Source organism: Ictidomys tridecemlineatus, chromosome 1 (assembly GCF_052094955.1).
Source record: "Ictidomys tridecemlineatus isolate mIctTri1 chromosome 1, mIctTri1.hap1, whole genome shotgun sequence".
In the NCBI taxonomy this organism is placed as follows: domain Eukaryota; kingdom Metazoa; phylum Chordata; class Mammalia; order Rodentia; family Sciuridae; genus Ictidomys; species Ictidomys tridecemlineatus.
This window is the reverse complement of record NC_135477.1, coordinates 72,958,702-72,983,928: the sequence shown is the minus strand read 5'-3', so window position 1 is coordinate 72,983,928 and position 25,227 is coordinate 72,958,702. Positions and strand designations below refer to the sequence as shown.

At 35.8% G+C, this 25,227-nt stretch overlaps 1 protein-coding gene and 1 non-coding gene across 3 annotated transcripts; both read left to right on the top strand.

Annotated features, from left to right (window-relative positions):
* The first annotated feature begins 6 nt into the window (after positions 1-6).
* On the top strand, positions 7-24,665 carry LOC101958632 (mitochondrial import inner membrane translocase subunit Tim23). 2 transcript variants are annotated; one of them, XM_078042465.1, is made up of 7 exons: positions 7-273; positions 1,434-1,492; positions 6,771-6,864; positions 7,101-7,185; positions 9,549-9,607; positions 11,881-11,991; positions 17,958-19,549. In XM_078042465.1, exons 1-7 carry the CDS (start codon positions 168-170, stop codon positions 18,023-18,025), a joined length of 582 nt encoding a protein of 193 aa, XP_077898591.1. In that variant the 5' UTR covers positions 7-167; the 3' UTR covers positions 18,026-19,549. The 2 variants fall into 2 exon arrangements, with proteins under 2 accessions (XP_077898591.1, XP_005339113.1); XM_005339056.4 differs by lacking the exon at positions 17,958-19,549 and adding an exon at positions 23,908-24,665 and having other exon boundaries at positions 12-273.
* On the top strand, positions 8,893-9,098 carry LOC120885982 (small nucleolar RNA SNORA74). The gene has a single exon (XR_005728767.2). It is a non-coding gene; the product is annotated as a small nucleolar RNA SNORA74 (small nucleolar RNA).
* Positions 24,666-25,227: the final 562 nt, after the last annotated feature.

The following is a 25,227-nucleotide window of genomic DNA, read 5'->3' as shown; positions in this document are numbered from 1 at the left end:
GTAAAACGGAAGTGTGGTGCTTAACGGGAATCGACGCCCGGAAGGTCAGCGTGTGAAGGAGGCTGTGGTAACGCGGGTCTCCCCGCGCTTACGGTGAAGCAACCGCCGAGCGCTCGACCCCGGCTTGAGGCACGGTCGGAGACGAGACGGTAGTTTCCTGAGACACCATGGAAGGCGGCGGGGGAAGTGGTAACAAAACCACAGGGGGATTGGCGGGTTTTTTCGGAGCCGGTGGAGCAGGTTACTCGCATGCGGATTTAGCCGGCGTCCCGCGTAAGTATCGGGCCCAGTATGCGAACATTTCTGACTGCTTCCTGCGTCTGCACTTAACGTGAGCCATTCGGAAGCATCAGCACTGGTGGCGAGGTTAATGTGTCTGACCGGCTGCTCTTTCAAAGCTATTGTGAAATTGAGCTTTTGTGAACATTGTTTTGGGGGACTGTAGATCCCTGGGGAAGCTACCTGTGGTTGACCCGGATTTAAGGGATGATGCATGCTTTCTTCCGTTTATCTCTAGGTCTCTTTTTGTTATTATATGTATTCCTATATGTTGTCGTGAGTTAAGAGAAAAGCCCAGATTTTCTGGAAATAGCGTATTGCAAATAGCAAGCAATTAGTTAGCTTCTTGGCGAATTTAAAAAAAAAATAAAATTCCCAAGTAACTATTGGGGCCAAACACTCAATACGTGGAGTCGGGAAGTAAATATGAGTTGGAAAAAGTCAGGAAACCATCTAAATAAGCTGGAAAGTGAGCTATACTTTAAAGGTAACTTATAATACACTAAGGTATATATACTTACATGCTTCTCTGAATATAACTTCCCATTCTTGTGGTTGTACGTGATGTGAAGTTACACTGGTGGTGTATTCATATATGAACATAGGAAAGTTATGTCCAGTTCATTCTACTGTCTTATTCCCTCTTCCTTCCCCCACGTATGCGCCCCCCATCCAGTTAACTTCCCCTACCCCCACATTGTGATTCAGCAACCAAATATTAGAGAAAATATTTGGCCTTTCGGTTTTTTGGACTGGCTTATTTCACTTAGCTTGCCTCCGATTCCATTTACCAGCAAATGCCACGATTTTATTCTTTATGGCTGAGTAGTATTCCATTGTGTAAGTGTACTACATTTTCTTTATCCATTTATCTGTTGAAGGGCACCTAGGTTGATTCCCTAGCTTAGCTATTGTGAATCGAGCTGCTATGAACATTGTTTTTTGAGATTGAGGGTCTCCAGAATGAGTCAGCCCCTAAACTGAGAGGTAGTAGAAAAGAGAAAAAAAAACAAAATTTCATGGAGCTTGTAAATAAAATATTTATGGAGCCTATAAATCAGAATTGCAAGACAGGGAACTGTTAGAAGCTTAGTTTATTATATGTAATAACTTGTGGGAATTTTTATGCAAATAACATCTTATTTTCTCTCTAGTAACTGGTATGAACCCTCTGTCTCCTTATTTAAATGTGGATCCACGATATCTTGTGCAGGTAAGATTAAAATTTTAGTGTTTGATGTTTTATCTTACACTTTAAAAAGTTCAATTATTTAATTCTAAGTTGAATTAATCCATGAACTTAGTACAGGTACTTAATTCTGCCATATACTGAGTCTCTAGTTTCCATTCTTTTTTTCCTCACAAACCCTAAGAACTTGGCTTGTATCTCTCCCTGAAACCATTTAACCCCCTTTAAAGGGAGTTAAACCAACAAGGAATGCACTCTGATAAAAGTAAGTTTTGCTTTTGAAGCTCACTTTGTAGTATCAGGATACTGGGCTAAATGTTAAGACTACAAACACTAGTGGTTGAATATCTCAGGAAAGCAAGGTTAATTTAATGTACTGAATATCAGTTTATGTTCTGTAACATATCAATATGTAATAAGGCAATAAAAATAAGAATATAAGACCACACCATTACCTCAGTAGATGCCAAAAGAGCATTTGATTAAATCCATCTCCCTTTCATGATTTTAACACACACACACACAGAACAATAGAGAATTCCTTCAACCTAATAAATGGCATCTACTCAATAGTGAAGGACTGACTATTTCCCCTTTAAGATCAGGAGTAATAAAAGCAATTTCTACTGACTTCACTACTGTTTAACATCCTGTAGCCAGAGCAGTTAGGCAAGAGAATGAAATGGCAGATTGAAAGAAGAGTGAAACACTTTGCAAATGATGTGATCTTATCTTTTAAAAATCAAATAAAGGTACAAAAAAAAAATAGGACTGGGGTTGTGGCTCAGCTGTAGAGCACTCAACTCCCATGTGTGAGACCCTGGGTTCGATCGTCAGCACCACATAAAAATAAATGAGTGAAATAAAGGTATTGTGTCCAACTACAAGTAAAAAATAAATATTAAAAAAAACTGTTACAATTAATAAGTGAATTCAGCAAAGTCTCAGAATATAAAATTAACATATAAAATCAGTTCTGCTTTCCATACAGTAGTAACAAATACTCCAAGTGTAAAATTACTTTATAAATGTAAAAGCTAAAGATATAAAACTCTTGAATGAAATCATGGTCATAAATAGTTGTGATTGGATTATACAGTAGTTCATTTGCTACCAAAAGCACAAGTAATAAATAAAAAGTTGATTAATTCAATTTAGTCAAAATTGATTTTTTTTTTTAAAGCTGGACCCAGTGACATGCCTATAATCCCAGCAATTTAAGCGACATGAAATAGGAGAATTTGATCTAGCCTTAGCAATTTAGCAAGATTCTGTCTCAAAAACACAAAACAAAAACAGAAACGAGGGGTTGTGGCTCAGTGGAAGAGCACTTGCCTAGTATGCGTGAGGCACTGGATTTGATTCTCAGCACTGCGTATCAATAAATAAAGGTCCACTGATAACTAAAAGAATATTTAAAAAAAAAAAAAAAACCAGAAACGACTTGGTATGCACTGGGTTCAATCCCCAGTCCCACCAAAAAAAGAAAACAATTTTCTTTTTTTTTTTTTTTTTTTAAGGAAAGGGGAAAGAGCCAGGCATGGTAGTGCATGCCTGTATTCCCAGCAGCTCAGGAGTCTGAAGCAGAGGATCACAAGTTCAAGGCTAGAGACTTAACAACACAACATATTATGTTCTTTATGGAGTGATAAGTTGAAAACGTGTTCACACAAATTGTACATAAATGTTCATAGTAACCAAAAAGCAGAAACAAACAGTTTAGCTAGGCCCTAAACAACTTAGTGAGACCCTGTCTCAAAAAAAAAAAAAACATTGGTTGGGGGCTGGGAATGTGGTTGAATGGTAAAGCACCTCTGGGTTCATTCCCTAGTACCAAAATAAGAAAAAGAAAGGGGAAAGGTAGTCAAAGACTAGGAGTAAGTATTTGCAGATCATTTACCTGATGATGGACTTATAGTTAGAATGTTTAGTTTTAAAAATTTTTTAAAACATTAATGAAACAACAATCCAATTATAAATTCTAATTATAAATAGACATTTCTTCATGAAAGTGTATAGATGCCAAGTAATGACATGAAACTTCATTGTCACTAATTAGAGAAACTGAAATCACAAAACCACAGTAAAATACTACTTCAGGTCCACCAGGAGCTATAATGAAAAAGACAATAACAAATACTGGTAAGGATATGGAGAAATTGGACGTTCATACTTTGCTTGTGGGGATGTAAAATGATAAATCTGCTTTGGAAATAGTCTGGCAGTTTCTCAAAATGTTAAAAATAGAATTATCTTATGACCTGGCATTTCTACTCTTAGATATACACACAAGAGAATTGAAAACATCTTCACACAAATTGTACATAAATGTTCATAGTAGCCAAAAAGCAAAAACAAACCAAATGTCAATTAACAGGAGAAAGAATAGACAAAATATGACATATCTGTGTAATGTAATATCATTTGGCAATTAAAACATGAATTATTGTTTCATGCTACAACATGGATGAACTTAAAATGCCTGCTAAATCAAAGAAAACCAGTTACAAAAGACCACTTAATATATGATTCCATTTATGTGAAATGTCAGAATAGGCAAACATATAGGCATGAAGAGTAGACTAGTAATGGCTTGCAATTGGGACTATGTGGGGAATGAAACTATTGAATTGTACATTAAATAAATGAGTAGTATAGTATATGAGTGATATGTCAGTAACTTAAATTTTTTTTTTTCCTATTCTAGGAATTGAACCCAAGGCTTTGAGCATGCTAAGCAAGTGCTCTACTGCTGAGCTATACCCTAGTCCTTAAAAAAAAAAAAAAGTTTTTTAATAAGGACCTTGTGAGTTTAAAGCTTCATTGTTTTTGCAGAAAATTTATCATTTAAATTTATTAAATATTAATAAGTGGATTTTTTTTAGAAGCTCCCATTTGTCAGTTTACTCAGAATTTCACAGAACATGTATTTTGCTTAAATGTTGACTTCAGAATTAAAGTGCTACTCTAGCTATAAATGCAATATTATTTTGATCTTACATTGCTGAGTAAGGTTAGACCAAAAAAAATTGTGTATTCAAAAACAAAATAGTGAATTTTGGGATGCTAGAGGGACTTCAGAATTGAAAATGTTTTTCTAAACCTTTTTGTCTTCATATTACATGTAACGATGGAAAACATAAATGTAAAGATGATACCTTAATAAAAATTACATTTTAAAAATATCTTTCTATGCTTTTAGAAAATTAAATATATCTTAAATAGTGCCCGTCAACTGACCATATAGTAGTTTTGGCATCAATTTGTATTGTGCTTTCTCTTGCTATTGCTTTTGTATAATCACTACTCTTAAATCATCTCTAAAATGTTTTTTTAAATTATGTTAATAAATCTTGTTCTCTGTTAGCCCATATGAATATCTGGTATTAAAAAAAAGGAGACTTTAAATAATTTCCAGTGTCCATAGTAGTATTCACGTGAAATTATAAAGATGACACATAATCTCAGCCTTCTGACTATTTTATCAGGTTCATTGATATCTGTTCTTAGATTCATTTGTCTTCTGTATTAACAAACAAACTTATGGTATTTTAGTGACACTAGTGTCCACCTAGAGTGTCACCAGTACAGGTTTAACAACTTTTCAACATATCTTCTATATTCAGTGTATTATCTCCTATATTCAGTGTATTTACTGTCAGTTTTGTGTATGAATTGATGTACATTTGCTTCCAAGCCTTGTGTTGCTTTTATTGACATCAGCTGAAGAGTGAGCTTGTGCTGACATGCCCTTGAGCTTGCTTGATAAGGTTCAGCATAACCATAAAATCACTATAATTTAAATGTCAAGAAGCATTCAAACTTTGAAAAACTATGTACAATATATCATCACATGGAATCTTCTCAAGATTTGCTTATTATTCCCCAACTGACCATTTTGTGTGATGAGAATACATGTGCTTGTTTACTTGCAGTGTTTGGTGAGTATTTTGTATGCATAAGCCAGAAATTAAAAACACAGTGCAGAGCTAGTTTCCCTAATTAGTAATGCATTTACCAAAGTTCAGTATTTGCTACAAGGAGTGGGATAAATGTTGATATTTAGTGGTTTTTAGTATGTTGAATGTGGCACACTCTGTGCTATCCATCAGGGGATTTGCCAAAGCTATTTTTTCATGGAAAGCTTTCCTTAAATGAAACTGTTTTTTCTAACTGTATATTGACTCGTAAATTGATCATCATTTTTTGCTCTCAGTGGCATTTCTCTTTTTTTTTTTGAGAGAGAATTTTTTAATATTTTTCAGTTTTCGGCAGACACAACATCTTTGTTTGTGGTGCTGAGGATCGAACGTGGGCCACACGCATGCCAGGCGAACGCGCTACCGCTTGAGCCACATCCCAGCCCCTCTCAGTAGCATTTCTCAACCCAGGATTTTGGGTCATCTTCCAGGGACTCATGTTAATTATTCATTTACTACAAATAGGGTCTATAACTTCCTAAGGTAATTAAAGGAATATATGCGGTCAGGGTATAATTCAGTGGTAGTGTGCTTGCCTAGTTTGCATGAAGCCCTGGGTTCAATCCCCAGCTGGAAAAAAAAATACTATTAAGGGTATAATTTGCCCTTGTATGACTGATGACTGATACAGATGATTGTACTTTAATAGTTCTTGCTCATTTTTTGAGGATCATTTGATCTTACACATGTAAGATGGTATTCAAGGTTTAGTTGCTACAAAATCAAAAATTATTTTTTTCCTTCGGGCTTGACAGTCAATCATCTGTTAATTCTTATAGCTTTCAGTGTTCTTTTCTTTAAAGCTGTTCTTTCTACATTCTGTCACCTCAAATTTGTCATTAAGGCAGATTACATATTATCTATCTGATTTATATTTTGAAGGAAACAAGTGCTAAATGAGAATCCCTCCTAAGAACAAAATGTATTATGTATTTATTTTCACTTTGATTTAGGTATTGCTATTGTTGCAGACAATTTTATTTTTGTTTAAATAAGATAGTTGAGGTTTCCACACATGGTGGCACATGCCTGTAATCCCAGCAACTCAAGAGGCCAAGGCAGGATTGCGAGTTCAAAACCAAAACCAGTCTCAGCAAAAGCGAGGCACTAAACAACTCAGTGAGACCCTATCTCTAAATAAAATACAAAATAGGACTGAGAGTCCAATCCCCAGTACCCTCCACCCCATAAAAAGACAGTTGAGTTTGCATTAATTCAATGTTTTACTTTCTAGAAAAAACTGCTTTGAAAAGTTAAAAGTAGTTTTCAGGTGCTATGTCTTTGAGTGATGCTCAACCTGGTGTTCTTTATTACTCCATTAGGATACGGATGAGTTTATTTTACCAACTGGAGCTAATAAAACACGGGGCAGATTTGAACTAGCCTTCCTTACCATTGGAGGATGTTGTATGACAGGTGGGTGTAATGGTATTTTTTTTTCCTTTGGTGTCCTCAGTTTAAGAAGTTGATGGTGCTTAAAATGAAAAGGAATTAGAATACTGGTTTTAAGGGTTTTTTAAATATTTTCAAGGGTTTTTTGGTATTTATATTTATCCTTCTTTTCTATTAAGTATAAATGAAAATTACTCAGAAGTATGGTTGTTGTTTTTTAACACAAAGCTATATTTGGATGAACTATTATGATTTACCAGGAGCTGCATTTGGGGCAGTGAATGGTCTTCGGCTAGGATTGAAGGAAACCCAGAACATGGCCTGGTCCAAACCAAGAAATGTACAGTAAGTCTCATGTAATCATCTGATACAATGATCCTTGAATATTAACTCTGCTTTCGTAGTGTAATGGGCACAAATCTGAGATTGCAAATGTTTAAAACATTGATATACTTTCCTTTGTTTTTTCCTGTTTTTTTTTTTTTTTCCTTACTCAAAATAGAAGGAACCGAGGAATCCAATTATTGAATGTAAGCTTTTTAAAAGGAGTGATTTTTGAGTTAGTGTCCCTCGGTCAGCTGGTGCTACACAGCCTAACTTTGCAGCTATGTGGATTTCATTCTCCAAGCTTGTATGACATGCTTTTCAAATAGTTGAATTATTAGTAATAAACTTTGGATTATTCAGGGGCATGCAGAACTGGAGAACTTAGTAATGAAGAAATAAGCAGTTCAAAAGAGTAATGCTAAGTCTGTCCTTTTACCTGAATTTCTTAATGTCTTCATTCTCCATTTCTGAAATGAGGAGCCAAAGAACTTTAAATGTAATTCCTAGAACTTAGAGGTAGTTTTCAAAGATTAAGATTTCCTCAGGAATTTTAATTTGCAGAGAAGGGAAGGTACATTTAAGGTCCAGAAAGTATACATATGTTAGGACACTTTGAACTCCATCTTCCATATTATTCAGCCAGCAGATGGCAGCAGATTTACTGAATTAGAAGCTTTTAATATTCTTATTACTATGTGAATCACTGTACTTAAATTACCATCCTCCTCCTTCAGTATTTTATGTTTATTTTTGTAACATTTGTCCAGTAATTTTTTTTACTTCTTGTATATGAGGAATTTTAAATTAATACCAAAGTAAACAAAGTAGCATGATGAATACTTACTGAAGCATAATTCATCCTAGCAACCATCAGCCACAGCTTATTATGTCCCATCTCCTCTCCTATATTGTTTTGAAACAAATTCCTCACATTATGTTAAATATGAATTTGGAAGTGAAAAGTCTCTTTGAAGAGACTTTATTTATATTTATTTATATCTTTATTTTATTTATTTGTTTTTATGTGGTGCTGAGGATCGAACCCAGGGCCTCTCACATGCTAGATGAGCGCTCTACCGCTTAGCTACAACCCAGCCCCAAGACTTTATTTTTTAAAACAATAGTAGTTTTATAATCATTCTTCTACATAGAGGCAGCATTTAATAATGAAAAGAAGATAGGATTAGGGGCTGGGGATGTGGCTCAAGCAGTAGCGCGCTTGCCTGGCATGCGTGCGGCCCGGGTTCAATCCTCAGCACCACATACAAAGATGTTGTATCCGCCGAAAACTAACTAAATAAATAAATATTTAAAAAAAAAAAAAAGAAGAAGAAGAAGATAGGATTAGGATCAAGCAGATATATGTGGTTTTTATTGTTTACTGTTTTGTGATCTCGAGTATACTTCCTCTACTTTTCTGCCTTATGGGACACAATAACTGTGGCTGATGGTTGCTGAGGATGAGTTATGCTTAATAGGCATCCCAAAGAATTTTACCAATTTGCAGTACCTCCAGCAATACAATAATGAAAATTAATATTTTTAAAGCTAATTACAGACTTTAAAATATTGAACTTAAAACATTAGTAAATAATTTAATTAGAAATACTTTTGTTTGTGAGGATACTAATGTTTTTAAACATTGTTAGAAGTAATACAAATTTTTATACTATAGAATGTTAATTAATGAGATCTTTTACTCTTTGTTATTATATTTCCATTGTTTCCAGCAGTAGTCAGCTATCCGGACAGAACCATTCCTGTGATGGTGTTACACTGCTGGGAGAGGAATATCTTGTCAATTCTTCATCCAGTTGCCTATGTCACTGTTCTGGTAGCATGTGGCACTGGTACAAGGCAGGACTTTGCTTCCTTCAGAGTGTGCTAAGCATTCACTTTGGCTGCTTAGTTCAAGTTAGGGAGCACACATGGTACTTCCTCCATGTATTCTAGTTAGATGGTTGTTAATGTTCAGTTCTACTTCATATGGTATAGTTAATATACCCCCCCTTCCAGAAAGAAAAGCCAGTGTGTCATAGTAAAAATGATATTTTCACATTCATCTATAATGTTTCTTTATAAAATATATTATATAGAGTATATTCCAAGTTGTTATTCAGAGTTTTTTTTATACATGTATAATAATGTTTTTATATTTAATATGGGAATTTTAACCAAAATGTTGAGAATTTTAACCTAACCCTTATTTTATATAGTATAAAAACCATCTTTATTGAAATCTCAGGAGGCATTAAAATGTATCTCAAAATTAAGAAAATGTTGAGGCTTGACTTTAGGCATTTTAAATAGCTATTATTATGTTTTTTTTAGGTTACTACAGAACTATGGATTCTTAATACAGATTTTTTCTTCCCTGGTAGGATTTTGAATATGGTGACTAGGCAAGGTGCACTTTGGGCTAATACTCTAGGTTCTCTGGGTAAGTAGAAATCTCATTTGATAATAAATCATATTATAATGCAAAGAAAGAATATATAAGTATGAACAATTTGATCAACCAAAATTCTGGTTCAAGGATTTGAAACAATTATGTTTAAATCCACTTTGGTGAGTAGGATATCATTAGAAGAAAGACCCTGAACTATTTAATAAAATAGTAGGTGCTATTTCTGTTCTATATACCGTTTCTAAACGTTTTAAAATCTTTTAAACACTGCCTTTCCTTGTCCATGCAGGACACCAAATAAGGTCAAATTTTAACTACACAAAATTCAGATGATATAGGTCTGAGGCAAAGGGCTATGTATGTTGGGAAAGGTTCAAGGTTCTAAAGTGGATACATGATGGATTAGTCCAGTGCTATTACTTTTTTCCTAATAACCTGCTCAGCAGATTTCAAGGACCTAATTCCAGAGTTACAATAGTTTCTTTGTAGATAACAAAAACATTGGCAGTTCTAGATAAGAGGTAATTTAGTAGTGCTTAGTCAGAACCAAATACTTTCATCACGTATTATTTATAAATGACAGGCTCTTTTGATTATTGATGACTTAAAATAGACCAGCCTGTGGCACATATGCCCTAACACAAGGTTTTCATAATTTATGAGCTTAACTGAATGTCTGGAAATCTTTTACTTGTGGCAGACTAAACAAGGGAAAATGTAGAAAACTCATTGAAAAGGTAGAAAAATCCTCTTATAATATACTAAGATCCCAGCCTTGTTGTGGGCTTTAGAAGCAGTGTGTTTGAACACCTTACAGCCAGATTCACATTTTGATTCTAATAAATAGCTACTTCCATATGCTGCTCATGCCTACATTTCTCCTGTCCCCATTGTGTCTCCGTGCCCAACATGTGTGTGCACACAGTCACCCTCTTTTGTTAATTCCTCATCTCCTTTGTTAATTCCTCTGTACTGGGGTTAAACCCAGCAGTGCTTAACTACTGAACCATATCTCCAACTCTTTTTACGTTTTATTTTGAGACAGGGTCTCACTTAGTTGCTTAGGGCCTCTCTAAGTTGCTGAGGCTGGCTTTGAACATGTAATCCTCCTGCCTCAGCCTCCCAAACGGCTGGGATTACAGGCAAGTGCCACCATCCCCAGATCTCTTGTTAATTTTTAATTGCTTATATACCCAGGGTAGTTACTGTCCCTTTTGCTTCAGACTTTCTCAGTTTTAGCACTATACATCCCACATTACAAGAAACCTCTCGGGCCTAAGCAAAGTGGGATAACTGGTCACTGGGTTTGTCACTTTGTATTCTTTTTGTAACATGATCAATCATAATGTTCTACTCATGTTCACTTGCAGTTATGTAAGTTGAACAGGTAGATGAACCTTAATAGAAGTATGAAATACCATAACAAAGGAGTTATAAGTCTTAAGTTTGGTATAATGTTGAAGGGTCAGTTATAGCTATGATTTTGTGAAAGGGTAAGAAAAGTCGTTAATGCATTCATGTCTGATAGGAACCTAAAAGCAGCAGAGGTTGAGGGTTGTTTGGGGGGAAATCATGTAAAACCAAATGGTGCCAATGTTATAGTTTTTTACATGTACAAGAATCAAACTTTATATTTCTTTTTAATTTTATACACACACAAAATATGAGAAAAAGGAAAAAGTTTTACTGCTTTGCTAGCAAAGGACAAACATGGGGGGATCCTGTCCTAGAAGCTGTGCTTCTGCCCATCAGGGGGAATGGAGGGTTTTTAAAGAGGCATTTCAAAGGCTGCATTCCAGCTGTTCCCTGTCCAGAGTTGTAATTCTCTTATTAATTGGGGATATAGTTATTTCTTAGATCTTCTGGCTAATTATAACAGACATATATGGTTGTTTAATCCAAAGTACATATACTGGGTATATGTGGGTAACATATAAATGAAAAATTTAAAATATACTTTTTGGGCTTTCCTGGAGTAGTATATAGAAATAGTTACTCTTTTCTTCTGAAAACTTACATAGATTATTTTTTGCATAGCCAGTCAGAGTCATGTACTAGTGTGCATATGTGCCTGCTTTGTTTATTAATGGTTTTTGTTTTAAGTGACTGTAGTATTTCATTGTATGGAAAGTTTCTTCCTGTATCAATTTAGATGGTACAAATGCATTTTATTTGTTGCCAGGCTTTTGCTATTAGAAACCGTTCCATTGATTATTCTATATATCTTCAGATAAACTTATCTAAATATTATTGCCATACTGACTTTTAGTCACACTTTTATAACATCACTTCTATTTTTCCTTTAGCTCTGCTTTATAGTGCATTTGGTGTTATCATTGAGAAAACACGAGGTGCAGAAGATGACCTCAACACAGTAGCAGCTGGAACTATGACAGGCATGTTGTATAAATGTACAGGTAGGTACTACTGAATGGAGAACTATCACTTAATACACTTGTTGTATGCTTTTTTAGTTTTCAGTGAAAATGTTATAGTATTTTTATAATATGGTATAGTTCTGTAACCGTGTGGTTATTTTTGGTTTTGTTTTTTTAATTTAAAATATATCATAAAACATACTGTCTTAACCATCTTTAGATGTTTGGTTCAGATAGTGTTGTGTGCTCACATTGTTGTACAGCTAATCTCCAGAACTTATTCATCTTCCAGAACTGATAACACATTAAACAGCTATTCCCTGCTTTCCATTTCTCCCAGCTCTGGTAATCTTATACTTTCTGTCTCTGAACAGAAAGGAAGAGTGAATAATTAAAGCAGTTGCCTTTGGGAACAGAGAATTAGCTAATGTGATAATGGTGGTAAAGTAGTCTCAGGCATCATTGAAATCTTTTAATTTTAAGAAGATAAGTTAGATAATCTCGGTACCTCATATAAGTGAATTTGTACATCATTTGTCCTTTTGTGATTGGCTTTTCACTTAGCATAATATCCTTGAGGTTCATCCATGTTGTAGTATGTATCCAAATTTCTTTTTTTTGAAGGCTGAATAATACTCCATTCCATGTGCCACAATTTGCATATCTATTCCTCTCTCAAGGGTTTTGTGGGCTGCTTCTACTGAATTTCAGTATTGTGAATAATACTGCAGTGAACATGGATACACAAATACCTGTTTATGACCCTGTTTTTTATTTTATACATATACCCAGAAGTGGGGTTGTTGGGTCATATACTTCCTGGTTGTTATTGTTGTTTTGCCATTAAAAAGAGCTAAAAATTTCTCTAGGTTCAATCCCCAGCACCATAAAAAAGCAGGGAAAAAAGGAAGAAGATTCTTTTCTATATTTTTCATTTTGTTTTTTTATTGTAGATAGAGTAAGCAATGGAATATTCAAAATTACTAATTTTTTGTATTTCTTTTTTCCTTTTTTTCTGGTTTTCATTTTGCTTGTTTGTGGTTTGGGGAATTCATTTGAACCCCATGTTTCATATGTGCTAGATAAGTTCTCTGCCACAGCCTCTTTTTTTTTTTTTTTTTTAATGTTAAGATAGTCTCACAACGTTGCCCAGTCTCGCCTCAAACTTTTGATCTTCCTGCCTTAGCCTCCTAAGTTGTTGGAATTAACAGGTGTGCACCATTGTGCCCAGTTTACTGGTACACACAAAGCCAAAGGCACAGTTCAGTATAGTGTGTGTTATTCCTATAGAATCTTACTGGGAGATCTATGTTCTCTTCTGTGTATAAGTTCAGTGGGTTAGACTCAAATGTTCCAGTGATGCCTAATTTAGGTCTCTATATTTCTTCTTTATTGGACTGGGGATTGATCCTAGGGGCCTTGTTCCATATACTAAGCACATGCTCTACCCTTGATCAATTGCCTAATTATTTTGTTGGTACATCTTTGCTTACTTCTGGTAATATTTTTTTTGTCAGACATATAATTTTAAAAGTCAAGGTTATTGTCTTAAAAATCAAAGATTTCAATAATGCATGAGAGTATGCATTCACCATTCTCCACCATTCTCACCTTAGCTGGTTCCCCATTCTGAAAGGCAATTACTTTAATTCTTCACTCTTTTATGTTTCTAGATAATGTGATTATCTTGCTATTTCTTGATTTTTAAGATAGTAGATATTATGGGGCTGGGGCTATGGCTCAGTGGTAGAGCACTCACCTAGCATGTGTGAGGCACTGGATTCAAGCCTCAGCACCACATAAAAATTTAGGTATTTTCCATCTACAACTAAACAATAAAGATACCGTTTATTGACTTCAGATTAGGGAGACTGCTAAGTCCTTAAAAATTATATAAAATATACGTATGGGAGAAAGGAAGTCTCTTGCTTTTTATACATTTTCTTATTTATAAGTGTCTGAAGGGAGCAAAGGTCACTTTTATAGATAAGTCGAAATTCAGGCTAGCTAAGTTAGTCAAACCCTAGTCTGACTTCACAGCCCATTGTATTTTTCAACATACCAAATAGCCTCCAAGAAATCAAGGAAATTTTAGAAAGGAGTAATAGTTGGATTGGGCCTTAAGAATTTTGTGCTGGGGTTGTGGCTCAGTGGTAGAGCACTTACCTACCATGTTTGAGACACTGAATTCGATACTTAGCACCACATTAAAAAACAGTAAATAGACAAAAATAAAGATGTTATGTACATCTATGATTTTTAAAAGGGGAGGGTTAGGGGGGAAAAAGACTGAATTTCAAATTTATCTGTTTAATTACCTGATACCATATAAGGAAGGTTTAGGAGAAATGTCTGGGAGGTTAGTCTAGGCTTAGAGCTTGAGAGGCTAGGGAGAAAATTTAAAGTTAAGTTGAAAGGCAATGTAGTATCAAGTTTTTTGACTGAAAGTATCAGAGTCATCCTTGGGGGGCATTAAGCTAGAAATAAGGAGTAGAGAAAAAAGATTAGAAATAGAAGTCAAAGTGGTCAAGGAAACTGATGATAATGAGGGAATGGTGATGGAGGGGTAGATGTCAAAGATGATTAGGCACTGTTTATTGCTTTGCTTTTCTTTGTTTTATTATATTGTGGAAGCAGAACGTGTTACTCTGCACAGCAGCTAGCTCTCCTGGGTTCCTCTCCATCCAGCCTTTATTTGCAGCCTCTTCCAAGGAAGACTGAACTCATTAAAACATCTCAGTTGTTTCTTACTCTCCATTATACTGTCATTTTAGTACTTTTTTTTGTTTGTTTTGTTTCCAGTGATACTTAGTCATTTGGGTGATTGCTTTTCTGTGGGTGATGGGGAATGTTCTAGAACTCTGGAAGGATCCCATGAAAGTTTCAGAGGGTTTCCAAACCCAAAGTTAACATATGTAGACACTACTCAGGAGACAGGTGAATGTTTAAATTTGCTGGGAGTTACAATAGACACTTTAAGGCTTATGATTTAATGGAAATTCTAATATTTACAAGAATCAAAAGTCTAATTAGTCCATATTCTTTACAGTGGCCTATGATGCTCAAATCATCTACATGATTTGTGCCCTTGCCACTTCAGGTTCCAGATTTGACTGCTCTTCCTGTTGCCTTTTAACACCCACTTTTGGCTATTCCCTTAAAACATTCGTTCTAGATATTGTACCTGACATTATCCCTCATTTGTCTGTATTCAAATATTACCTTCTTGATGCCCCTCTTAAACACCATACTACACAGTTTTCTACATTAAGGTACAATTGTTGAAAGACAAGTTATTGAGCAGAGGATCTACATATTGAAAATGTTAAATGACTAAAGCCAGAGTGCCCCTCCAAGTACTTTTTTACTTTTACCATTGTTTTTATTATTACACTTGGTGAAAAATCTTGATGTCTCACCTTTTCCCTGGTTGCTTACAAAATTGAGCAACTTCTATTGTTTAGATGTTGTTTGTATTTTTCTCCCAAAGTCCTTTATCCTTGTTTTTGCATTTCTGGGGATTGAACCCAGGGTTATTCTACCATTCATCTACACTCTTATCTTTTTTTTTTTTTTTTTTTGAGATGTCATCTTACTAAGTTGCCAAGACTGGCCTCAAACTTGGCATTCCTCCTATCTCAGCTTCCACAGAAGCTGTGATTACAGGTGTGTACTAATGTGCACATTTTTTATTGGATTGTTCCCTTAACTGATTTATTGAAACACTTCATATATTATGGCAATTAGCCATTCACCTATTACACACATTAATGTTTATTCATTGGAAAAATATTGATGCCAGAAATTATACAAAGAAGTCATCAAGCTGGGAACAGTGGCATACACCTGTAATCCCAGTTGGCGTGGGAGGCTGAGACAGGAGGATCACTAGTTTAAAGCCAGCCTCAGCAAAACTGAGGCATTAAGCAACTCAATGAGACAAATACAAAATAGGGGTAGATATGTGGCTCAGTGGTCAGGAGACCCTGAGTTCAGTCCCCGGTACCCCCCCCAAAGAAAAAGTCATCAAGAAATTATTTTTGGCATGTGAAATTTAATTCTAAAGGCCTGTTGTTCAGTTTAGATATTGATAAATAGAACCTTTAACAGTGATTCAGTATTATTACATAATTTGAAGAACTGGATTTGTATATCCTTTTACTTTGCTTTTACAAACTGATTTTGTTATGGAAAGCATAAGATTTGTTAATTAGGGCTTTGAGAGGACAGCAAGGATTGCTATATCTTTTAACTTCTGAGACCTCGTTCCCTGAAAATAAGTAACTAGGCCACTCCTGAGCTAATTGATTATAGCAAAACCATAGCTGTTCTTGTTCTGATAGAACATGGTCATTATTAAATGGATTTGTATATGCCACAGTGAATCTAGTAATGGCATTTCACATGCTTTGGGAAATATTACACAGTTTATCAATGAAACATCAGACCTGAACTAAAAATCACATCATCAGGGTTCTTTAACCTAGCTTCTCTTTCGTCTGACAATTTCCCATTTTCTTATGTGTTTGTCCACATGATCATTCTTTCCACTAAAATGCTTATAAACCTACTATGTTGAAACTTTATACCAAGCTCCTTTCCTTTCCTCCCCCACCACCTTTCAGGTTTTTTGTTTTGGTTTGGTTTGCGTGGGTGGAGGGATGTTTGTTTTGGGTGGGGGTACCAGGGATTGACTCAGGGGCACTAAACCACTGAGCCATATTCCTAGCTCTATTTTGTATTTTATTTAGAGACAGCTTCACTGAGTTGGTTAGTGCCTCACCTTTGCTGAGGCTGGCTCTCAACTCAAGACCCTCCTGCCTCAGCCTCCTGTGCTGTGGAATTCAGGTGTTCACCACCACACCTGATTATTTCAGATTTTTGTTTTTGAAGAGTGCACTGGATGTTGGAAATATTTCAGGTCCGCAAGAATTAGCTGTTCCCCAAGGATTAAGGGTATTTTTCTTTTTAATGTTTTTATTAAAAAGTGTAATATTGGGATTCATTTTGACATATTTATACATGCATATAATTGACTCCATTTCAATCCCCAGTATTTTCCTCCCATCCCCCTTTCCTCTCAATCCCCTTTCCTCTATGCTACTGTACTCTCTTCTAGGAATTTTTATGGGATTACCCCTTTGCCTCCCACCCCCGCTTTTTTTTTTTTAATTCTGTATTTCTTCCTAGCTTCTGCATGTGAAAGGACATTATCCTCTTCGACTTTCTGAGTCTAGCTTCTTTCACTTAGCATGATGTTTTCCAGTTCCATCCATTTACCAGCAAATGCATAATTTTATTCTTTATGGATGAGTAAAACTGTGTTGTGTATATACATGTTTTCTTTATCTGTTCCTCTGTTGGTAGGCATCTGGGTTGTTCCATAACTTGACTGTTGTGAATTGTGCTGCTATAAACACTGATAGGCATGTATCACTGCAATATGCTGATTTTAGTTCTTTCAAATACTAAGGAATGGGATAGCTAGGTCATTGTAACATTATAAAGCATTGCTTATGTGTGCAGCTGCTGAATTTGGCAGGTCAGATCCAATAGACAATAAAGACACTCTCTTTATACAATGTAGCATTTATTTTAGCAATAATATGGAAGCAAAAGTGGTACATGAGACAGAAAGGGAAGAAAATTGGGGGAAACACCAACACCTGAAGTCATATAGCTGGGGAGCCCCAGGGCAACTTTTCAGGGTCCCAACTAGGAGTCCTGGGCAGAGCATCGTCTCCACAGGTGAGACTCCCAAAGTCTTATTTCCAGTGGGGTTACTTAAATGCAAGTTAGAACAAAGAAAGCAGGGCTGGGGATGTGGCTCAAGCAGTAGCGCACTCGCCTGGCATGTGTGGGGCCTGGGTTCGATCCTCAGCACCACATACAAACAAAGATGTTGTGTCTGCCGAAAACTAAAAAATAAATATTAAAAAAAAAAAAGAACAAAGAAAGCTCTGTTCTAACAACCTGCTGTGACTTACTGATCCTCATCTCCCCAGGGACTGGCCACATCCTCAAAGCCAGAGGGAGTGATAGCCTTGAGATAAGACTGAGTTTTGAAGAGTGAGCCAAACCCATGGAAAAGTGAGCATTCTTTAACTGTTCCATCAAGGATGTCCAAAGGTCACAGAAGGCACATGGTCAGGGAAGATCTTTAATATTTTAAACCAAAAATTGATAAAAGAACCTAATTGGCCTTTGCCAGAATGATTGCCAGTGTGGCTGAGCTAAACTAAATCAGTAACTATGAAGTGATGTTAGAACTCTGTGTCAGCAGTGTATTTACCTCCTCTGTTCCACAGTTGTGATAAACATTAGAATCTACTTGTCACTTGATGTAGAATTCATGGGTGTTCTTTTTATTTTTTCTCTTTTGAGCCAAAAATCTTTATCTTCCTGATTTAGGTTGGAGGTTTCACCTATTGTGTTACCACTGTAGTCCTTTACACAATGTTAGGTTCCCATATCTTTGGCTTAACATCAAATATTTAGCCTTTTCTTCTCTCTCTTGTTAGAAATATGTTTTAAGTTAGATCCTAATTCAGTGCATTATTATAATGAGGGCTGTTGTAATACAGGAAATGCCATAATGGCTTACCTTATGTTGGAAAATAAGGGATGGTATGGAACAGACCTCAAATTTCCATATCCTTGCATTGGACTAGAAGTACCTTCCACTCAGCTCCAGCAAGAAGCCTTCCATTTATTCCAAAGAAATTGTAATCTCAGATTTTTGTGTGAAGTTTTAAAATACTTAAAGTCTTTTTTTGGTACTAAGATTGAACCCAGGGTCACATTTCCACTAACCTAAATCCCCAGTTCTTTTTTGCTTTTTATTTTGAGACAGGGTTTCACTAAGTTGCTGAGGCTGTTCTTGAACTTTGAACCCTCTTGCCTCAACTTCCTGGGATTAAGGGCATGGGCAACTGGGCTGGCAAAATACTTAATTTTTTAAACATAGTGTGCACCAACAAAACTTAGGGCTGTGTGCCATCCTTGTGCTGTCAATTAAGTTTTAAATTTGTCTTCCACTGAATATTTTCAATGTGGAAATATTTTTTAGGTTTTTAACAAGGTTTTCCTGTGCCAAGGTATTTTAGTCAGCTGTTTCACTGCTGTGACTAAAAGGACCCAACCAGCACAATTATAGAGGAGGAAAAGTTTACTTGAGGGCTCATGGTTTCAGAGGTCTTAGTCCATAGAAGGCTGGCTCCATTCAAGGTGAGGCAGAATGTCATGGTGGAGGGAAGCGGCTCACATCAGGAAGCAGAGTGATTCTACTTCCCATATACAAATATATACCCCCAGAGCCACACCCCAATTCCCACCTCCTCCAGCCACACCGTACTGTACCACTTAATCCCTCGCAGTGGATCAATTCACTGATTGGGTCAAGACTGTTAGAACCCAATCATTTCTCCTCGGAACCATCTTACATTGTTGCCGCAGTCTGGCTGGGCACAAAATCATGAGCCACTACACACCTTGTAGATTCAAACAGCAACTCTATTCTCTGTCACTGGCACTTTACATACACGTTCTGGGCAAAATCCACGTTCTGGGAGAATCCACTGGGCTCTGCATCCCAAAATTACTCTGAATCCCGTGAGAACTCAAGGAGCGGGTGCCTGGAGGCAGCAAGATACACCTTAAACCTGGAACCACCCTAAACCCGGATCCGCCCTGGTCCTTGAGCAAGGTCACCTTTCAATACAATGTCACTGCAAATGACCTGAGTCTAAGACAAGCCCATTTCCACAATGGAGAGTCCTTCCTCTAAGCAACATGGGGTAGGCTGACAAAGACATTGCCATGCATCATTCCTACTTGGCAATGGCTCTCACCACATTGTCTCAGCTGTGTAATTTTGGGGGGATACCTCACATCTAAATCATAACACGAGATAAACTTTTCATGAGCATAAAAGGTAATTAATCCACTCTCCTCCTATCCATGGGAGCTCTATTTATGTATACTTACATATGTTACAAGAAGTTATTTTGAGCTTTTAAACATAAAATTACAAGTAAATTCCATTTTTAATATAGAAGGGAGAAAAAAAACTTTTTTCAAATATCTCAAGAAAACTTAGGGTTTTGTAATCCTTTTGAGACTTCCTCTAAAGGTTTATGGAATAGAAACACTACCTGATATTTGTGATGGATGAATTACCAAAAAACCAGAATAAGTCAGCTAATTGGGTGTTTAATGTATAATCCACAATCCAGCAAATAAAGATATTTATCAAAAAGCCTGAGTATCGAGAATATGTAGTTAATTCAGCCATTTAAAGACAGAAATATAATGAAATGTTTTAGAATCTCACCAGCTACATGACTTTTTGTAAAAGGTCATCTTAATAATGGGCTCACCCATATTATTACTTTGAGGGTTGTGAAACAAGTTACAATAAGTGCTTATATCTGAAAGTATAATTCAATGAACGTTAATTCCTTTTCTGTCTTCTAGCTTAATTTGATATTTGATCTTTACATAGGCTGTTTTGATTTAACTCTTAGGGTTTGATTTCATGATTCTTTAAATTTCAATACTGTTTAGTTCCTAACATTATTCACAATAGCCAAAAGGTATATACTCAAGTATCTATTAATCATTTGATGGATGAATGGATACACAAAATGTGGTATATATGGGACAAGAGAATATTATTCAGCCTTTAAAAAGAAGGAAATTCTCTTGCCTGCTACAGCATGGATTAGCCTTAAAGGACATGATGCCAAGTGAAGTAATTCAGTCTCGAAAGTACAAATATTGTGTGATTCTACTTATATGAGAATTTAGAATAATCAAGTCAAAGAGACATAAAAGTATAGTAGTGGTTGCCAGGGATGGAAAGTGAGCAGTATTTTTTTAATGGATACAAAGTTTCAGTTTTGAAAGACGAAGAGTTACTTTGGCAGTGAACATTGGTGATAATAGCATAATAATGCAAATGTACTTAATGCTACTTATGTTCTTAAAAAGTTAAGATGACAAATTTTGTGTATTATACTACAATTTCATTTCTTTCTTTGGATGCTGGTTATTAAACTAAGAGCCTTGTGCATGCTAAGGCATACACTTTACCATTCAGCTACATACACCTCCATAATTTTTAAAAATAAAAAATTTAAAACAATTAAACAACCCCCTCCCCCAAAATGGTGTCTAGTAATATGTAAGTTAAGACTGTTTCTGTGCAGCAGGAGCCGCTAACTGTTGCTGGCAACTGCTGCCTGTATGTTCAGTATCTGAAAACTAAGGATGTGTTTCCACTCACTACCCCCGCCTACCACCCTATCTCTGGGTATTGGGGATTTTACCTAGAGGCACTTAAACAGTAAGCCACAGTCCCAGCCTTCCAAATAACTGGGTGTTTTGACTTTTTTTTTTTTTAAGTAGGTACATTTAAATAATTATATAAGAAGCACCTACACTTAAATATTCTGATTCTTATTTTCCCATGTTTACAAAAACCATTATTTGTTCTTTCTCTCTGGAAAAGTTATGTGAGGATCCAACAGATAGGAAGTAAAACTGAAACACATGTCTTAATTTGCTTTGCTCTGTATAGATTGACCATTGACTTTATTTGCTTACTCCATCTTAAACACAAGAATATTTCATGATCAAATTCCTGTATTTAGTTGGGCAGAAGTTGTTTAATTAGAAAACTTAAAACAGAGACCCTTAAACTTAACAAGTTGACCAGTTGGGAAACCCTGAAATTACTGAAAGAGTTAAAATTAAAACATGGGTCAGGATTAGCTATGTGGTAAATAGAAATCTTACATTGCATATGTTTAGTGTCTTTTTGCTTGAGGTAATTTTTCTCTAACCTTTAAAGAGCTTATTACACTGAATTGAACTTAGCTTTTGTTTTGGTTGAAGAAATTGCTTTCTGGGATATAAATTATTCTTAAGGGACACTTGAGGTACACTAGTATCCTAAAGATCTTAAAGCCTTATAGATCCCATTGTTGTTGTGTAACTCCCAATTTCTGCATCAGAGGATTTCTGTATCGAAGAGAATACATGTGGAAGCTTGTTACTTGAGAACTAGTGTGAAAATTCTTCCACAAGGGCCAAATAGAAGCCATGTTCTTAGAGCACTCAGAACAAAGGGTCAGCTGGAAAAAATGGTTTTAGCTCTTTCCAAGTCAAGTGAGCAGTCTTTTGGATCTGTAATGAATGTGTAAAGTTGAATCATCATGGAAAAGTATCTCCAAAACTACTGTATTTTCAATTAACTGCCCTCTTGCCACTTTTCTACTGATAAATAATAATGAGGGGAACTTTGCCTTTGTTTTCTGGTTGATTCAGAAAGGAGTTTGAAGTGTTATTATTTTGGCTGCCTCCTTTAGAGAACCTTCATCACATTTCAGAAAGTTTAGGTCTAATAACTGAACCATAGTAATGCAGGTGTGTATTCTCCCATGCTTCAGTTTTGTTCCATTTTAGGAATTTGGTCTAATTATAGTTTCCTTTCAGCTCTACAGCTTTTTCTTGACCTATTATTAGTAAAAGGCATGAGATCCCTATTAAACTAAACATATTATTTTAAGTCAACAGGGTAAGTGTACGTTATTTTACAGCTTTATTATATTTTCTAAACAACACTGGGTACAGTTGCAAATTCAACTGCCATGTCTACAGCCTAAATATATATAACAAGATAGGGATGATGTGGACTTTGATTTGTGGGGCTTTTTAAAAATGTTTTGATCTTACACACAGACCTCAAAAAAAAAAAATTTGAGTCTGCTTAAGAGAGATAATTAAGGCATTTCACAGTAGAAGCCTGAGAACTTAAGCAGGTCAGATATCAGAAGTTTTCAGACTGGCAAGATTCCTGCAGGGAGTGGCCCTCCAATTTATCAGCTGCAACCATTTGGTAGTACACTCATTGCAGAAATGGTTACTTCTTAAGTGATATTAATGAATTTCACAGAACTGACTGGCATAGACTTCAAAGGTAATAAGATCCACCACAACTAGGACAAATACTCTGTAGAAACACAGTGGGCTACCTGAAGTCCATGTTTGTGGAACTGCAAGAGAATCACATTCTCTTTTAGGTGTCTTTGGGAACCCCCATTTCTGTGGAGCTTCTTAATTTGGTTTCTCTTTACCACATAAAAGCTATTTATTAAAGCAGATGTAACTATAAAGTTGGGGCTTTTTCTAAGTTGGGAAATTTCTGTGTGGTTGCTGCTTGTTTCAAGTGACTGAAACATTTTTATTTCTGCATTTCAAAGGAAATCTTTTTCCACAAGTGTTCCTTTGTTGTCAAAAAGTAGTAGTTTAAAGTCTGACTCATGATTCCTTCTCCCCCCCTTGCTAGTACAGTAAAGCTGGGTATCTCTGGCTCATCAGTTGTAGGAGAGTGACACATCAGTGCTGGGGGGTTGCTATTTACATTAGCACCACCATCTTAGCCATTACTCCTTCTGAGCCTCATATTTGGAGAACCTGTTCAGAGTCCAAAGGCTGCTATATTTCCACATAAAGTATTCACCTTATTTACATTATAGTTCAAATTCGTTGAATTTAAATGCTAGTAAAATTTAAACTGTATGACTAGCAGAACTTTCAAGAACTTCAGAAATAATAAACACAAGGTCTTATATCCAGAACCAACAGTTACTACCTGAATTGAGATAAATGAACCCATTAATCCTGCTAGCTACAAATTGTTAAATTGAAAGTGAAAAGGGCTGTGAATGTCGAAATACAAAAAAAAAAGTGTATGTGTATTAAATAATGGTTCTGAGAATTTATCAACCAGACTTTAAATATGTCTGAGAAACCACAGTTTATCTAAATTTAATCCTATGTTGAGATTGAATGTTTTAGGTAAGTGTAACCCCATAATTGATGTATTTTCATTTTAGGACACTATACAATACAAAGCTATTTCATTATTTTTTTCTCTCCCTTCTCTCCCAGGTGGTCTTCGAGGTGTGGCACGAGGTGGTCTGGCAGGACTAACACTTACCAGCCTCTATGCACTGTATAATAACTGGGAACACATGAAAGGTTCCTTTCTTCAACAGTCACTCTGAAGACTTTTACCAACTGATGAATGTAGGACATTTCAGTAGTCATCTAGACCAATTAATCAGTCTGGAGTTACCTTCTCTTCTACCTACAATTAGTTTGAGAAATTGGAGATTCCGATTTGCTGTGATAAAGATCAGGACTGGCATTTCTTCTTGCCCTTAAAGGCAAAACCCTTTGGTGACTCACTGAGTAATGTGGTTGGTTCTCTTCTCCTTTGGAGAAGATATTGCACCTGTTCTCTCTCCTACTCCTTGACCTAGAAAACCACTTACTCTCAGAATTCAGGTCATGCTTGTTAATACTTTATCACTGTTTGTTCATTTCATGATCTCAAACTGCAATGTTGCCCTGTGTTCTGAATAAAGGGTAAAAAATAGAACCATTATAACTCCCACATAACCATAGTTGGTGTCTCCATTCTAAAACATCTGCCCAAGCCAGGCACAGCAGTGCACATTTTTAAGCCTAGCATCTTGGGAGGCTGAGGCAGTATTGCAAGTTTGAGGCTAACCTCTACAACTGAGCAAGACCCTGTCTGAAAAACTAAAAAGGACTGGGATGTAATTCAGTGGCAGAGTGGTCTTCATTCAATCCCCAGTACCACAAAAATAAATAAAACATCTATTTTGGATATGAAGGCAAAATTAATCTTGGCATTTTCTTCTGCCTAAAGGAGGCCAAAACAACATGTTTTTGTGTTTGTATTGCAATGAAGGCCTATTGGTGAAATTAACAACTAGGATAGAATTTTTCACCAGTAGACATAAGTTGGCATTAAGTAATCTGAAGGTACTTCAAGTTAATCAGAATAGTATGCTAGTACAGTCTACCCAACAATCATGTTTAATTCTGTACATAGTAACTCCTTTTGGGAATAACTAGAAGCTAAAAGTTTTTCAAGAAGCCTTAGGAAAAGTTAAGGAAAATAAAGGCAAGTTTAATTTCTGAGTTTGTTATCCATAATATGAAATCAGTTTCAAAGTAAATACTAATCAACTAAGATGGGAAATCAACTAAGATTGCTAAGATGGGAAAAAGTAAAACCTAGGCCTTTTGGGAGTAAATGTAGTAAAAGAAAATCCAGTAGAAAAACACTGAATCTTAGTTATGAAATTCCAGTTCTAAAAAGTAGATGTGAAGAATTTTCAAGTAAAGGCTGAAAATGGAATAACCTATTTGCTAATTTTTAAGATTCATAATTTATAT

What these genes read in the sequence shown, in the direction of transcription:
- LOC101958632 (XM_005339056.4), top strand. Translation starts at nt 168, where the DNA reads ATGGAAGGCGGCGGGGGAAGTGGTAACAAAACCACAGGGGGATTGGCG. An exon ending in TGGAGGATGTTGTATGACAG is followed by an intron (nt 6,865 to 7,100) that starts GTGGGTGTAATG and finishes ATGATTTACCAG; the next exon opens with GAGCTGCATTTGGGGCAGTG. An exon ending in TCCAAACCAAGAAATGTACA is followed by an intron (nt 7,186 to 9,548) that starts GTAAGTCTCATG and finishes CTTCCCTGGTAG; the next exon opens with GATTTTGAATATGGTGACTA.